At 40.6% G+C, this 18,382-nt stretch overlaps 1 protein-coding gene across 1 annotated transcript; it reads left to right on the top strand.

Moving 5' to 3' along the window:
- The first annotated feature begins 13,152 nt into the window (after window positions 1–13,152).
- On the top strand, window positions 13,153–18,172 carry spon2b (spondin 2b, extracellular matrix protein). The gene is made up of 5 exons (XM_058064327.1): window positions 13,153–13,397; window positions 13,888–14,111; window positions 14,801–14,992; window positions 15,081–15,267; window positions 17,775–18,172. Exons 1-5 carry the CDS (start codon window positions 13,163–13,165, stop codon window positions 17,951–17,953), a joined length of 1,017 nt encoding a protein of 338 aa, XP_057920310.1. The 5' UTR covers window positions 13,153–13,162; the 3' UTR covers window positions 17,954–18,172.
- Window positions 18,173–18,382: the final 210 nt, after the last annotated feature.

Genomic DNA, 18,382 nt, shown 5'->3' with positions numbered 1-18,382 from the left:
ATTCATACCTATGGACAATTTGGAGTGGCCAATTAACCTAGCATGTTTTTGGAATGTGGGAGGAAACCGGAGTACCCGGAGAAAACCCACGCATGCCCGGGGAGAACATGCAAACTCCACACAGAGATGGCCGAGGGTGGAATTGAACCTGTGTCTCCTAGCTGTGAGGCCTGCGTGCTAACCACTCGCACACCGTGCAGCCCGTCATCAGGGTTATAAACAGGAATTATTTGAAATTCAGTCTGGTTGTTCTACATTGTAGGAGACACCTGCAGGCAAGTGGCCCCGGTTCTGATGTTGAACCATTCTGACGTGGGACTACAGTTCCATATGTTAGGTAGAAGGATGTAGTACAAAGCATCACTGTCCTGTTTCTGTTATATAATGCTTTAGTCTTGTTGAAATCATCTTTCGTTGCTTCACATCCTCGGCATGGCGACCTCTGTGGAACCTAACATATATTTAAACAGTGAGCGTCACATGGAAAATTCAAAATGGTTTCCGAGTGCGCCACAAGAACTATCCATCTTCACAGGTCATCCGGCGTAAAATTGACAAGTGAGGTAAATCTGTCCGACGGGACACAGCAAACTGGCTTGTTTTAAGTATTTTTGAAATGATGTTACCATGAAACCTCTGGAAGGATGAGCTCACTTTCAAAATGTCATCACTTTTGAAAAAAAAAACCTGTGAAATGACCTCACACATTTACACCTTTCCCGATGAATTTTTTTTTAAAGATATACATTTCTTTTGGGGGTGAAATGTATACCTCTCAGGAGACTCAATGTATTCTTTTGACTGCCACTATACTATAATATTCTCCCGTGTGTCTTCATTTCCACTGTGAGGAAAATATCAGTGTCGACGCCTGAGTGTTGGACGGACGTTTGTCCAACAGATTACTTTTTGTCGCTAAGATACGCTCCAACAATCACAAGTCAAAGTCAAGAGGAACTGACATTGGCTAGTAGCTGCAAATTTGAATGGAAATTTGAAAAACCTTTCTCTTGAATTATGTAATCTTGTTAAATGATAGCATCGGTCCCTGTGACTGACTGACTGGCGACCAGTTCAAGGTGGATCTCTCAGTCAGTCAGTTCTCTCGTGACTCGGAACAGAATAAGCTGTAGAAAATAAAATGGTTTTCAAGGTGAATAAAAACTGGTGGAGTTTGACCTTTTTTGTTGTGTAAAAATACGTCATGGCCAGCAATGACTTTTTGACTTAAAGACAGAAACGTACTTCTGCTTTGAAGTAATGGTGTGTGATCCAAAGGATCCAGAGGTGATCCAAGTCCATAATACCACTGTCCAATGCTGTTGCTACAGCCAAGCAAATAAAGGATGTAAAGGATGAAGGCCAAAGAAACAAACAAACCAAGCTCAGAGTATTCTGACAGAGCTCCCAGCATCTTAGAATGAAGCTCACTTGTTTTTCATTACATAATGTTCCTGGATATCCACATTGACAACAGGATTTGCGATAGTTTAGCAGCTTACAGCCTTGCTCTTCGCTAGGTTATGCAATTGTAATAAGCTATATTTATGGGGGTTTGAGGTTTGTTTTAACAGTTGAGGGCAGATGCATTAGCGTTTATGGCGCAGTGAAACGGTCCGGTCGAGCCAGCCACTGTCAGACAGTCTGTCTAGGCGCTGTTGTTTGAAATAAAGAAGGGTGAATCTGTGAGGAAACTGTCTTCTTACTCATTACGTAACGATACGTAGTAGACGAGGCATTTGTCGAGGATGGAGCGAGAAATGAACCGAAAAATAATTCCATTGTTAAATGAAACTTGACGTTCATATGAGCAGAGTCAGCAAACTGATGGTTGCAACAGTTTTTATAAGTAGTAGTAGGTTTGCATGATTGTTAACGACCCCAATGTATCCCACTGGACATCTTCAGAATTTTACATGTAAAATAATGGTAATGGTAATGGTTTTATTTCATTTGAACATGCATCTGATTACAATTGAATTGAATCACGGAATCAGTTCCCAGTTCCACATGTCCAAAAGGAGTAGGAAGAAGCAAAGCTTATTAAATCCTACCCCTCCATCTGGTACTTTTACAATCAGTAACTGTTACATTTGTTCACTTCCTGTTTTCCTAATATAGTTTAAGTTTTTATTTTATTAATTTTTATAGGGCGGCACGGCGGTCGAGTTCTTAGCTCGCAGACCTCACAGCTAGGAGACCAGGGTTCAATTCCACCCTTGGCCATCTCTGTGTGGAGTTTGCATGTTCTCCCCGTGCATGCATGGGTTTTCTCCGGGTTAATTGGCGACTTCAAATTGTCCATAGGTATGAATGTGAGTGTGAATGGTTGTTTGTCTATACGTATGTGCCCTGTGATTGGCTGGCGACCAGTCCAGGGTGTACCCCGCCTCTCGCCCAAAGACAGGGACTGGGATAGACTGGGACTGGGATAGGCTCCAGCACCCCTTATTTAGTTATTTAGATATTTGAACTGTCACAAAAGCAAAAAAATCTCTTTTTCTCCCTTTTTTTGTTGGGAACTGATATTTTCCTAAAACTTACCTATGTTTTACTGCTTTACTGCTGATTACTAAAGAACGGAAAAAGGTAGAAACAAACTTTTTTTCCTGATGAAATATGTTTTTTCCATAGTATAACCATAGAACACAATATTCTTGCCTTGAAAAATAAATCCAAATCTTCTAAAAGATTTTCTAAAAGTTTAGCGCTCTGCCTCATCAATGAATGAATGTGTTCCACTGGACGATGGGCTCAAATGTTGTCCATTATAGGTAGATCATTTACACTGTTACACTGTTACACTGTCTTACACTCTTACACTGTACTCTTGTGCTTTAATCATGTATTGCAATGCAGAAAATGATGGTAGAATTGGTAGAAAATGAATGAATGCTATATCTCTGTGAAATCAATGCACCCAGGAAGGAAGTTGTGGTAATGCTGTAAGTATTACACATTATCTTGAATGTGCTTGTTACTCAATTTTATTTGTTACTAAAACATATAATGCAAAATTCAAAATAATCAATTCAACAGCATTGATTTAACGTAAGACGCAAGGTTGCAATCCTGCTTACTCAGCAAGTTTAGGTTTTATTTCATTTGAACATGCATCTGATTACAATTGAATTGAATCACGGAATCAGTTCCCAGTTCCACATGTCCAAAAGGAGTAGGAAGAAGCAAAGCTTATTAAATCCTACCCCTCCATCTGGTACTTTTACAATCAGTAACTGTTACATTTGTTCACTTCCTGTTTTCCTAATATAGTTTAAGTTTTTATTTTATTAATTTTTATAGGGCGGCACGGCGGTCGAGTTCTTAGCTCGCAGACCTCACAGCTAGGAGACCAGGGTTCAATTCCACCCTTGGCCATCTCTGTGTGGAGTTTGCATGTTCTCCCCGTGCATGCATGGGTTTTCTCCGGGTTAATTGGTGACTCCAAATTGTCCATAGGTATGAATGTGAGTGTGAATGGTTGTTTGTCTATATGTGCCCTGTGATTGGCTGGCCACCAGTCCAGCTCCAGCACTCCCCGCGACCTTTGTGAGGAAAAGTGGTAGAAAATGAATAAATGAATTAATTTTAATTTTAATTTTAATTTTAATTTTAATTTTAATTTTAATTTTAATTTTAATTTTAATTTTAATTTTAATTTTAATTTTAATTTTAATTTTAATTTTAATTTTAATTTTAATTTTAATTTTAATTTTAATTTTAATTTTTATTTATTTATTTATTTTTGGTCACATACTGAAGTACGAGGTGATAATGACCGTGTAGTTGCTCTACTGTGTGGGGAAGCAGGTAAATATAATAATTTTACAAAATGTCGTACATATGTCACCAAGATAAAAGGAGATGTGTTTGAGAGTATTTTAGGTACCACAAAAAAATACATAAACGTGACATGTCTGCTTCCATTGTTCATGTGGCTAATCTGTCAAATATTGCTCACAAATCTGTTTTAGTGAGCACTCATAATTCATAATGTATCCACTTCACTAAACGTACCAATATGTTAATTAGATAGCATAAGCATGATAGCATACAAAGGTGTTCCTTTGGTTGGCTACAATAAAAGGCAGTTGCAAAATGGGCAGTTTTACTTATTGTGAGGAGTGCCGTATCAAATATCAAATATCAAATAATCAAATAATCAAATATCGGCGATACAGAGTATCCAAAATATTGCCCAATAAGTGACATATCGGATGAGAATGCTAGCCATGAGATAACTGGGATGGTTTCAGATTCCGAAAGTTGCCGACAGATCTTTGTGACTTGTAATATCAAGCCGTGTATTATGATGCTGCAACATGAGGCGATCGTCATAGACGAATGGTACACCAAAGGACTTTGGTATCTCGCTGCATTCAAAATGCCATCAACAAAATGTTTGTTGTCCCTATTGATCCGCAACACAGGTTTTAGTGCATGAAAAATGAGCAACAACAAAAGTGTTGTTTGTATTTTTCTAGACTCTAGCTGTTGTACTTCCTCCTCCAAAAGCACATCATTGTCAAAAGTGCTTCATTTCATGCATGCAGATTTCTCTTTAATAAAACTACTGTACTTGGAAAACTGATCGTTTTCCCTTTTGTGTTGCGTAGAGATGCTGTAAATCATGTCCTTTATACCTCCGGCCGGGGGCTTACTGCCTCCCTACATGGCGGGAGAAGAATATGATGGAAAAACATGATGGGATCAGAGAGACGCACACAGAGAAAGAAACTGGGCTAAAGACGCTTGTGGGAGCAGGCAAGAGGATGCACCTTCAAAACATGGAGAGCGGCAAAGAGAGGACAGGAAAGACATAGAAGAAGTAATACAAGCTAATATATGCTAACACTGCACGTTTGGGTGGTTGTTGTTCCATTTCAAATTTGGTCGATATCACTTTGTTTACCTACTGTCATACAAAAGTCAATCAATGATCTATCGATGATGCTTCAATGTGTCGTTTTGAACTTCGCACCAAAGTGGAACAATAGTCAGTCAGTTTTGCGGTCAGTCAGTAAGACGGAGCAACACAAGCAGTGTCAGCAGTTTCCCTAATGGGGAATTTATACATGCTGTGTTTTAATACTCTGCAGTCATAATACCAGACCTGACCAGAGCTGCTTATCCATAATTCTTAAGATATAAATCCCAGTTGGTCTCAAAATCTCATATTGGCTGATCTGACTGGTGGGTTGCAATGACTGGTAGAACACACATTTAATCAGGTCGTCCATAATGCCAGCAGTATATTTCTGTGTAGTCAAATCCTAAGTTTGGGTAATGTAACAATAACAACAGCATTCATGTACTGCATGAATATACAGTCACCACAACTATCACATTGCTGTCTTGTGTTTTTATTCTGCAGCTTCCATTAAAAGCACACACACACACTCAGACATAGTGTCTGTGTGGCTATAAATGTGCAAATGAGTGCACGTGCTCAGTGATTGCTCCCACACAGTGGTGGAAATTAGACTCGGAAATCATGGGTGATTACTGAGTGAGTGGGGAGACTCAATGCTAAGACCAGGTGTTACTTGTGTGTGAAGCATAAGAAGTAAATTTATATGAATATTTTCTTTTCTTAGTAGATAAAAGTGTCCAGTAAAATGTACAGCGGAATCTCGATTTTCGTACAGTTCGGTTTTCGACAAAAATCATTGCTAAAAATATATTTCAGTTATCGTATAGCTAAACAGGGTACTGAACAAATTAGCTCGCTTAATCACGTGTCCATACAAAGCATCCACGTTTTAAAATTTACCTGTAAATTTATAAGAATGTTTCCTTTTCTTAGTAGAAATAAAGTGTCTCGTAAAATGTATAGCGGAACTTCGATTCTCGTTTTATTCATTTTTTTTATAAAAATCATTGCTAAAGATATATTTCAGTTATCGTATAGCTAAACAGAAAAATTAGCTCGCTTAATCATGTGGCAATACAAAGCATCCATGTTTTAGTGGCTTAGTCTCTGTGAAGAATGGATAGCAGAGGTGGGACACTATAGACAGATTCTGACCAGGGAATTTGTATTTGTATGGCTGCTTTATTTGTTGACAGAACGCGCACAGAACAATGAACAACTTGTATCTGTCTCCTTTGTGTGTCGTGGGTTGGTGAGGCATTTATTTTAACAAAAGAATTTTTTTTTTTTTTGTTACCCGTAAAAAGTCAAAGCAAATTTGGAGATACATGGTTTTCATTGGACTGCAACATTATGTGGATTTCCATATTCAGGACCCAATGCAATGACAACATTTCCTGTCACCAAGGTAACGCTGGCACCGAGTAACAAACAAATGTTATATTGTTTCAAGCCGGTCCCATATTTGGACTGACTTATGGTGGCCCTGCTCGCTGAATCAGTGTTTCAGGCCTGATCCCTGTTAAAAAGTTCAATGATGTCATTTTGTTGCAACCCAACTCATAAAAGAATTGAATGCGTTTCACAGCATTTATTAAAATAAGGAGATCAGCCAAAGGCAAGCTTTGTTATAGCTGTGACACGTGTGCGGCGTGTTGGAAGCTCTAAGAATAGCAATAGTGCAGGTTTACACTTACATTGTTATATACTTGCATTCTGTAACGACAGGGATTGCTTATCACTTCTCCAGGAATTCACTGAACCTCACATGTGGCTCGACAAGGTGAGCAAAATGTTGTAAAATGTGATGCTTGGCAGTTCATCTTAGAGTACAACCTCTGTGACAGAGCACAACAACTCACCTTTGTCATAGATGTAGCTTCTCTACTAAATTAGACAATGTTGTGATTACTCTAGCTTTGGGAATTTTGCCCCATCATCCACAATTCTTATGTAAGACATGAACACACTATTTTCCTTTTTATGGGCTTTCTAAATGATAAAAACAGCTAGCACGGAATGGGAATAAATTACATAAAGCCCTCAAAAAAATCTCCCAAAAACAACAACAATGTTCCTTCACATAATGCACCCTGCATATTAACCCTTGTTAATAATGGCAGTACTACTAGAAGTACTATTTTTCTGGTGTTGTGACACAGCGCCTCGCTCACAATGCCTCAGGCCAATATGGAATGGTAACGTAAGCTTCTGCTAACTGGAGCTGCTGCTGCATCACGTGTGAGTCTGTCAGGGCCCCCGTGGCCCGCGAGAGACTTTTTCAATTTCAATGCAGACCTACCAACATGTACAAATTTATAGTACTCAACATGCAATTTGACTCTTGAATATGCTTGTATGCTCTCCATTGTGTTGCATTTTCCTGGTTTAATTTTTAAGTTCAGTCTGTACAGTACAGATGAATAAATGATCAGTTTCTATAGTATTTCAAATTAGGGGGGTCTCTCCCTCAGGGGGAGGCATGAAAGAAAATAATTGAGAAGCACTGCTATAGCTCTACCGGCTGCACGGTAGTTGAGTGGTTAGCACGCAGACCTCACAGCTAGGAAACCAGGGTTCAATTCCACCCTCGGCCATCTCTGTGTGGAGTTTGCATGTTCTCATGTTCTCCCTGTGCATCCTCCCACATTCCAAATTAATTGGCGACTTCAAATTGTCCATAGGTATGAATGTGAGTGTGAATGGTTGTTTGTCTATACGTATGTGCCCTGTGATTGGCTGGCGACCAGTCCAGGGTGTACCCCGCCTCTCGCCCAAAGACAGGGACTGGGATAGACTGGGACTGGGATAGGCTCCAGCACCCCTTATTTAGTTATTTAGATATTTGAACTGTCACAAAAGCAAAAAAATCTCTTTTTCTCCCTTTTTTTGTTGGGAACTGATATTTTCCTAAAACTTACCTATGTTTTACTGCTTTACTGCTGATTACTAAAGAACGGAAAAAGGTAGAAACAAACTTTTTTTCCTGATGAAATATGTTTTTTCCATAGTATAACCATAGAACACAATATTCTTGCCTTGAAAAATAAATCCAAATCTTCTAAAAGATTTTCTAAAAGTTTAGCGCTCTGCCTCATCAATGAATGAATGTGTTCCACTGGACGATGGGCTCAAATGTTGTCCATTATAGGTAGATCATTTACACTGTTACACTGTTACACTGTCTTACACTCTTACACTGTACTCTTGTGCTTTAATCATGTATTGGAATGCAGAAAATGATGGTAGAATTGGTAGAAAATGAATGAATGCTATATCTCTGTGAAATCAATGCACCCAGGAAGGAAGTTGTGGTAATGCTGTAAGTATTACACATTATCTTGAATGTGCTTGTTACTCAATTTTATTTGTTACTAAAACATATAATGCAAAATTCAAAATAATCAATTCAACAGCATTGATTTAACGTAAGACGCAAGGTTGCAATCCTGCTTACTCAGCAAGTTTAAGTTGGTCAGACTCAATTGTCAAACTGAAATAATGCTTGAGCTATTTCTCACAATGATGCAATATATATATATATATATGATACTGCTTTTAAGAAGTGTCAACTCTCATATGAACAAATCTATCTTTTGAAACGTGAGTCCTACTTGAAAGACACGGGCAAGCTGGTTTTAATGCGACAACCAGACGATGAGATGACGTGTCAAGTAAATCAGTCTCTTCCCTTCGGACATGCATTGTGCTCATATATCATAGATATTACCTTTGAAATACACATGACAATGACAGTCTACCCACTACTCCCCACTCCGCCACAACCTCCACATCCTCCTTCCACCACAGTTGTGGCAGCCACGTGCCTCACTCTCTTGGCCTGAAAGCCTCTTTTGCGTTCCTTGACCTATATTATTGGAACCGTTTGTAGTATTTACGGCTTAATCTTCAAAGCAGCATACGCCTGGGCCTGAACTACAATCAGTACACAACCTACAGGTCAGACCAGCAAGCCGCATATACAATACAAAGTCAAATGGTTTCAAATACACATAAGAAGTACATCACATTTACAGTAACACATTCTAACATGCCCGAAAAGGAGTAGGAAGGTTACATTCATCCATACAAAGCCTACTGTGATTAAATCCAATACTTTATATCCTTGTATCGATTAAATCGATTGATTACCTTTTAAACAACATTAGATATATATTAGAAACGTGCTAAACAAAGATCAATGTAATTAAATCACAGGAATATAAATTGACGAATCATGCAGTGAATGAAAGAACAGAACTATTTGGCATGACTACTATTTTGAGGCAAAATAAACCAAACAAAGTAAACGAGCTACCTCGAGAAGCGTGTAACTTAACTGTTCACTTCCGGAAATGATGTTTCGCTGCGACGAATATACCGCTTTAAAAAAACAAACAATGTATAACATAGTTGAGCAAAGTTGTTCAATCATATAGTGATCCTTTAATGTTTTAAATGTTATAGTAATAGTATTATATCATATATATTACATAGTTAAAGTAATATATTCATTCATTCATTTTCTACTGCTTATCCTCACAAGGGTCGCGGGGGATGCTGGAGCCTAGCCCAGCTGTCTTTGGGTGAGAGGCGGCACATATAGACAAACAACCATTCACACTCACATTCATACCTATGGACAATTTGGAGTAGCCAATTAACCTAGCATGTTTTTTTGGAATGGGGCTGCACGGCGGAAGAGTGGTTAGCGCACAGACATCACAGCTAGGAGACCCAAGTTCAATCCCACTCTCTGCCATCTCTTTGTGGAGTTTGCATGCTCTCGTTCCCGTGCATGCGTGGGTTTTCTCCGGGTACTCCGGTTTCCTCCCACATTCCAAAAACATGCTAGGTTAATTGGCGACTCCAAATTGTCCATAGGTATGAATGTGAGTGTGAATGGTTGTTTGTCTATATGTGCCCTGTGATTGGTTGGTGACCAGTACAGGGTGTACCCCGCCTCTCGCCTGAAGACAGCTGGGATAGGCTCCAGCACCCCCGCGACCCTCGTGTATGAATATATACAAGGGGAGACTTAACACATGTTAAATTGTGTAAATGTAACCATGTGATGTTCCTTAATGTAACTTATTGAGCATGTCTGTAACAAATAAACCGTACCATACTTAGACGTAAACGGCTCATTGTCTGACCTCAGAAAAATTCAAAGGTCAGAGTCTGAACAACAACGAACCTTCCAGATGGTCAGGTTTGATAGCGTGTGGTCGAGGACAAGTTTGGCACTACATTAGCGTCATATCACTCAATGTCAAGCTGCAAGCAATGACAGATAAATGCACTAGCATACAAATGCATGGATGTGAAAATAAAATGAAGCATTATTCTGAATTTTGGGGATCAGAATTGAAAACCACACACACACACACACACACACACACACACACACACACACACACATTGGTCACGCTTTATTTTATTTTGCACAGCTACCCTCAATAACAGTGAAAATTGAATGTCACCAACTGAATATGGATTTTAAAAAATCCATCACAAATGTATGAAAACAAAAGGGGGTCTAATGAGATCAACTTGTGTGAAGGTGTTTGCAAGAAACGTGACCATATGGAAAACATTAGCTGTGGGCTGATTCATGCTGGCATATCTTTGTATTTGCACGTGAGTCTATAATGTTGTCGGCCACCTCTAACTTACCTAGTCGAGCCCCAATTACCACGCCTGACCTCCATACACACACCCACGTAGTCACACACGCACATGCACACACGCACACACACACACCTGGCTGAAAGATTACCAAGGACGCACAACGCACGACAGAGGAGAAAACAGCAGCTGTTATCGTAGCTTCCTGTAGAGGTGGAAGTCAAACATCACACACTGTAAAACGGAGACACGGCATCCTCTGTCCACATGAAACCCAGACTTGCTCAAACATGACACACTTTTCATGCTTGACGTAATGTTTGTGGACTAAAAGACTTAATATAGCTGCACTTAAAAAGTCCATGTGTCATAAAAACTCTAGAAAAGGAGGTCACTTCAGAAATTTTGCCTGTGACAATTTTGTCATGGACTCTTTTTTTTCATTCATTTTCTACCGCTTATCCTCACGAGGATCACGGGGATGCTGGAGCCTATCCCAGCTGTCTTCGGGCGAGAGGCGGGGTACACCCTGGACTGGTGGCCAGCCAATCACAGGGCACATATAGACAAACAACCATTCACACTCACATTCATACCTATGGACAATTTGGAGTCGCCAATTAACCTAGCATGTTTTTGGAATGGGGCTGCATGGTGGCGAGTGGTTAGTGCGCAGACCTCACAGCTAAGAGATCCGGGTTCAATTCCACCCTTGGCCATCTCTGTGTGGAGATTGCATGTTCTCCCCGTGCATGCGTGGGTTTTCTCCGGGTACTTCGGTTTCCTCCCACATTCCAAAAACATGCTAGGTTAATTGGCCACTCCAAATTGTCCATAGGTATGAATGTGAGTGTGAATGGTTGTTTGTCTATATGTGCCCAGTGATTGGCTGGCGACCAATCCAGGGTGTACCCCGCCCCTCGCCCGAAGACAGCTGGGATAGGCTCCAGCACCCCCGACCCTCGTGAGGATAAACGGTAGAATATGAATGAATGAATGTTTTTGGAATGTGGGAGGAAAACAGAGTACCGGGAGAAAATCCACGCATGCACGAGGAGAACATTCAAAGATGGCCGAGGGTGGAATTGAACTCAGGTCTCCTAGTTGTGAGGCCTGCGTACTAACCTCTCGAATAATAATAACATTCATTCATTCATTTTCTACCGCTTTTCCTCACGAGGGTCGCGGGGGGTGCTGGAGCCTATCCCAGCTGTCTTCGGGCGTAAGGCGGGGTACACCCTGGACTGGTGGCCAGCCAATCACAGGGCACATATAGACAAACAACCATTCACACTCACATTCATACCTATGGACAATTTGGAGTCGCCAATTAACCTAGCATGTTTTTGGAATGTGGGAGGAAACCGGAGTACCCGGAGAAAACCCACGCATGCACGGGGAGAACATGCAAACTCCACACAGAGATGGCCGAGGGTGGAATAACAAATAATAAAAATATGTAATAAAATAATAATAAAAAATCTGTGGTATGCAATTATATGGTAAAGTGTCATGTGATTTGTTGTATGGATTTTAACTTCATTTAGAAGACAGAATTGGGAACCAGAAGTGGAATTTTTGAAAAATTAATTGGTTGTTTGTCTATATGTGCCCTGTGATTGGCTGGCGACCAGTCCAGGGTGTGCCCCGCCTCTCGCCCAAAGACAGCTGGGATAGGTTCCAGCACCCCCGCGACCCTTGTGAGTATAAGCGGTAGAAAATTAATGAATAATTTGCTAATTATATTTACAATAGAAAACATGACATTATCAGCTGGGATAGGCTCCAGTACCCCCCACGACCCTCGTGAGGAAAAAGCGGTTGAAAATGAGTGAATGAATGAACATGACATTATCCACAAAGCCACTGTACATCCAACTGCAAAACATTTCAGGAGTGGATGAAAAAGGCAGGGAAATAATTGACACGTTGAGTGGATGGAGTGGAGCACGTTTAGGAGGGGAGTGGAGCCAAAAGGATGGAAGGGTGGGCCCTTCCATCCTTTTGGCTCCACTCCCCTCCTAAAGGGGGGGGGGGTAGAGAAAAAAGGAGAGAGGTGAAGCTCCTCAAAGATATAAAAGGCGAAGGAGGACCTGAATCTTTGCAGTCACTTTTGCCGGCAGCCACATCCACTGCTCTCCACTCCCCCTCTTCATCCAGACCTGCTCTCCACTCCTCCTGCAGCAACCCTTCATTCATAAGGAACCCTCAGCAGAATCCAGTGAGTACTTCACCCGAGATGCATTCTTTCTGTCCATATGCACAAACATATGCCTCAATTTGTAATTACGACTGCAAGATTGGAAGTGACAGCAATATTTGTACCTACTAAGTCAGCATATTAGCAATTAGTTTTGAACATATTCTATGTATACACTTTAACTGGAAGTGTGAAAAGGTCCGTTCAGGACATATTAGGATCGAGCATCACAATGTTTAGCAGACTGCAAGAACAAATAATGTGGGATTCAATGCACAAAAGCTTTACAATGACTTGTGTAATGTAACCTCACTAAGAGATAATATTATAAGATAATATTTCATCAATACTCTGCTGAAGTATTCAAATTCATGCTAATATGTGTAGGTCTGATCATGCTAATCTCCTGTAGTCCTGTGTATTTGTGTTCTCCTTCCTCCTCCAAGTCTCCATCGCTTGATATGGACAACTCGAGAAGCATCTCCTCCATCCGTGAGGCAGTCAACTTCTTGACGGTCATCATGTTGACACTGACCCAACGTGTTCATCCAATGCCGGTGCCGACTGACGTACCCATGTGCACTGCATCAGAACCTGCCCAGTACAGCTTGACATTTACTGGCAAGTGGTCTCGGGCAGCGTTCCCTAAACAATATCCTGTCTACCGTCCCCCTGCACAGTGGTCCAACCTTGTGGGTAAGTGTGCAGAAAAAGCAGTCTCATCTATTGTAAGTAGTAGAGAAATGGCTATAGCTGAGTGAGGTCGCTTATACTCCGGCCAATCACTTTTCAAGCTGTTTCTCATTTAGATTTGACACTAAATATCTTGACATGCAACAAAACAAAATGATTTAAGTCGTTTGTGCTTGGAAGATGAGACAACCAAAATACAAAATTTTGTATTTTTTAAATAATTTTATAATGACAAATAAACAAAACAAATTAAATAAACAATGAGAAAATGAAAACGATGCACAAAAGTTGGAGCATATCATCAATTATATAATAAGCAACAGATCTCATCTCCTATCCCATAAGATATGAGAAAACCATCTGAATTCCGAAGAAAGTATGATCTATTATCAAGGTTAAATGTAACCCAAATACAAAGTGACTAATGTCTACTACTACATGTAATAAATACAGGTGGTGATCCCCCTCTCGTCTCTCTCTCTTTGCCCCCCAGGGGTGACCCACAGCTCTGACTACCACATGTGGCAGCGTAATGGCTTTGCCAGCAATGGAGTGAGGGAGTTCACAGAGAAAGGCGAAGCTTGGACTCTCATGAAGGAAGTCGAGCAGGCCGGTGAACAAATCCAGAGCGTTTATGGGATCTTCTCCGCTCCTGCTGTCGTAGGAGGGACAGGCCAGAGCAACACTGTGCTTGAGGTCTTTGCCAGGCACTCCTATGTAAGTCACTCAAACACCGGCTCTTCGTAGTACAAAGTCAGGGCATCAATAGCAGCCTTTCAAGGGTCGATATAGGAATAAAAACATGGTTTTAGACATCATTCTTGGAACTTATTTTTCATTCAATAAAAGCCAAGGTAAACATTGTCATCTGGAATATCCACTACAAAGCAGAACAAGTGCTTACTTGAACAGAGGCAAATAAGTCGAACACGTATTTTCAGTTCAAACTCAATGTTATACATCGCTATACATCAGGAACACTGATGTGAGGACAGCTTTACAGCTCTAAACTTTTCAACAAGGTATATATGCACCAAAGTGAGTAAAACAGTGGCTGCCATGTTTCCAGCTGCTACGTCGGTAAGGAACACCACAAGGCTAATTTATGTCTCCGCCCGTTATGTAAACCTCAGCAGGAGTTGGAGGAGTAAAGCGTCCAGCTGAGGAGTCTTCAGTAAGGTCGTAAAGTTGGGGAAGTTAGCCCAGGGCAGCAGAATAGATACACAGAGTTTGTGGCTTTGATGTGCAAGGTCAACTTGTCAACATTGATTGCAGTTCAAATGAACCAAATGAATAAATGGTCTACTATCATTGTTGAACAACCTTGTTACAGTGACAGCATATGTGTTGCCAATATCTCAATTCATTTTCTCTCTCTTCCCTACGACCCACTTCCCTTATTGCAGCTGTCATTTATTGTGCGACTCGTTCCTAGCCCCGACTGGTTTGTGGGAGTGGACAGTATCGATTTGTGCAATGGTGACCACTGGAAAGAGAATGTGGTGCTGGAGCTTTTCCCATACGATGCCGGAACCGACAGCGGTTTCACGTTCTCGTCTCCCAACTTTGAGACCATCCCGCAAGATAAAATCACACAGGTGAGTCATCCAAAAAGCGGCATTCAGATAATCCACTAACCAATGATGCACTACAATCTACCCAATGCCAATTATTGTCCATCCACAGATAACCTCATCCTTCCCGAGCCACCCCGCCAACTCCTTTTATTACCCCCGGCTGAAGCACCTCCCACCCATTGCCAAGGTGACGCTGACCAAGATAAAGAAGACCAATCACATCATCAGCCTTCCAGTAGAACCCACCCAGTCCAATCTGCTGCCAACAGGAAATGAGATTGACGACAACCTCATAAGTAAGTCCAAGGAGTAGCTAAGAATGAATGCATGACCACAATGCATCCCACAGGGCAACATATACATATATGTTCCATAAAGGTTATGTAGCAAAATTGGAGTAAAATGCTGTACTTGATAAAAATTATCAACAGAAAGGCACACATAGAGATTATGCTATATGTACTGTATACAATCTACCTAATTCACAGGGCAACCAAAAATAACAGTACATGTATATGGAAAACAATGAATTCTACCACACAAACCTATCAAAATAGGTGCTTAGCGACCAATATAATATGCATAAAAACAATACTATTTTATACAAATATATAACAACTAAGACAAGCTGGGAAACCCACATAAACACGTATTGTTTTGCTGGTGTATTAGTGGGTAAGCATGTATTTCTATACCTATGTAGTCCATGTAGTGCACTTAGAATCCAATATTACTTATTGTAAATTCTTGGTTGCAATTCTTGGACCCATTCCCGGGTGATCCCCAAAACTAAACCCTACGAAAAGCAGGGATCTATATGTTGACGTTGGGGTCACAACATGAAACAAAACTTAAAGCACCACTAAGAGCATACCGACCTCAAAGGGATCAGAAAAAAAACCCAAACAAAACAACAGCACATCTGGTATCCATCTACTACAGAGATAATGTACAGCATTTGGGTCATCAACCCAAATGGGAGTCAGACGCTTATATCTATAAGACAGCTATTAATGAGGTAAAGCGCCATCCTGTCCATGTTGATTCACACACTGTTAGAGTTTATGACTCTCCCTTGTACAGATTAGCGGGGGCAGGAGAGCCCATCTGCAAGGCCAATAGGAAGCTCAGTAAAACACTTGGCCTTTCTGCAAGTTAAGACAACTAAGCAGCAGTCCCGCTGGTGTTGGACTGGAGGGTGACTGGCATGATTAATCTCTCTAAGCCTAAATGTGATTAATCTCTCTAAGCCTAAATGTGATGACTTGACAAAGAAAAATGAAAGGTTTTCTAGAAAAGGAAAATTGTGGCAATTAGACTGATTATTCACTCACACAATATGAGTTAGTTCCCATGACGACCCATCAATAAACAGCTGAAAAGGCTGGATGGATGGATGGATGGATAGATAGATAGATAGAGCGAGATAGAGCGAGATAGATAGATAGATAGAGCGTGATGGAGCGAGATAGATAGATAGAGCGAGATAGAGCGAGATAGATAGATAGATAGATAGATAAATAGATAGAGCGAAATAGATAGATAGAGCGAGATAGAGCGAGATAGATAGATAGATAGATAGATAGATAGATAGATAGATAGAGCGAGATAGATAGATAGATAGAGCGAGATAGATAGATAGATAGATAGAGCGAGATAGATATAGCGAGATAGATATAGCGAGATAGATAGAGCGATAGAGCGATAGATAGAGCGATAGATCGATAGATAGAGCGATAGATCGATAGATAGAGCGATAGAGCGATAGAGCGATAGATCGATAGATGATAGATAGATAGATAGAGCGAAATAGATAGATAGAGCGAAATAGATAGAGCGAAATAGAGCGAGATAGATAGATAGATAGATAGATAGAGCGAGATAGATATAGATAGAGCGAGATAGATAGATAGAGCGATAGATAGATAGAGCGATAGATAGAGCGATAGATAGATATATAGATAGATAGATAGATAGATAGATAGATAGATAGATAGATAGATAGATAGATAGATAGATAGATAGATAGATAGATAGATAGATAGATAGATAGATAGATAGATAGATAGATAGATAGATAGATAGATAGATAGATAGATAGATAGATAGATAGATAGATAGATAGATAGATAGATAGATAGATAGATAGATAGATAGATAGATAGACAAAATATTGTTGTAACATACTAGGAAATTTTAAATGAAAATTAAAAATGTTACATTTTACTGATTCCTCAATTTTGAATAGATCTTTGCTCCTGGATTGGATAGATGTCAGGTTTCTTAGACTCCCAATCCCATCCTTGATGTTCCTTCTAACGCTATACACACAGATGTCAACTAATTTAGGCCAAGTTTGACGGACAGTATTTCATCCGTTGGCTGACTGACGTCTTTCCCTGCGTCCTTAATGGGCTTGCAATATGAATATCAAGGCAAAGCAGCCTTGATGTGACTCGCAAGTTCTTCCACCAGATCATCCATCCTTCAGTGCTGCTTCTGCGCCTCACCCTCAATGCTTCTGCTTTTCTCCTTCGACTTTGACCGACAAATCTGCCAGAGATATTAACGGCATTCAATCTTACAAACTGGGCTGGCAGAGGAACTCGCTGTCATTTTCATAATCAATACAACAACATTCTGAATGCAGCATTAGGGCCCCCGACTGTGCTCTTCACTGCCGGGCGAGCTAGACATTCCAAGAGCAATCTGAAACTTCATAAAAAATATAAACAAGCTCTCTCAACATATTACAATTCATTTGAATGAGGATTTAACCATGTACTGTTATTGTGCATTGCAGATACCCCTCTGGACTGTGAAATGTCCGTTTGGTCTCCCTGGGGTTTGTGCAAGGGCAAGTGTGGAGATTCGGGAGTGCAGCACCGTACACGCTACGTCCTCATGCACCCTGCCAACAACGGCTCAGCCTGCCCCTTACTGGAGGAGCAAAGGAAGTGCATCCCGGATAACTGTTTATGACTAGGCCAGGATTTGAGCGAGAAGAAGGATAGGAAAGAAGGAAAGGGGAAGAAGAACAGAAAGGACCGGAAAGGGCGAAAACGACGCCGAAGAAGATACAACAGCAAAAGGTCACCAAAATCTGAGCCATGAACTGGACTCCTCTTTCCTCGCTGCTTTTGTCTTTATTATGTGCTATCAGTTGGTCAAAATGATGGATTTTTTTCATCCAGTGTAAAGATAAACATTGTCGCCTAAAGTCCTCATGATAGTTCTGAAATCAGTGGAGACGTGTAGTCTGGTATCGCCACCAGTAGACACCCATCCAATGTTGCAGATTATCAAAAGAGACTTTGTAAATTAATAGAAAGTCCAAATGTTTCCATTTGGAAGTTTCTGAAGATCACAGCCAAGTGCTGAAGAATGTATTTATTAACAGGATTTTACCCT

This window comes from Doryrhamphus excisus, chromosome 2, assembly GCF_030265055.1.
Source record: "Doryrhamphus excisus isolate RoL2022-K1 chromosome 2, RoL_Dexc_1.0, whole genome shotgun sequence".
In the NCBI taxonomy this organism is placed as follows: Eukaryota; Metazoa; Chordata; class Actinopteri; order Syngnathiformes; family Syngnathidae; genus Doryrhamphus; species Doryrhamphus excisus.
The sequence above is the reverse complement of the archived record's forward strand: the minus strand, read 5'-3'. Positions and strand labels throughout refer to the sequence as shown.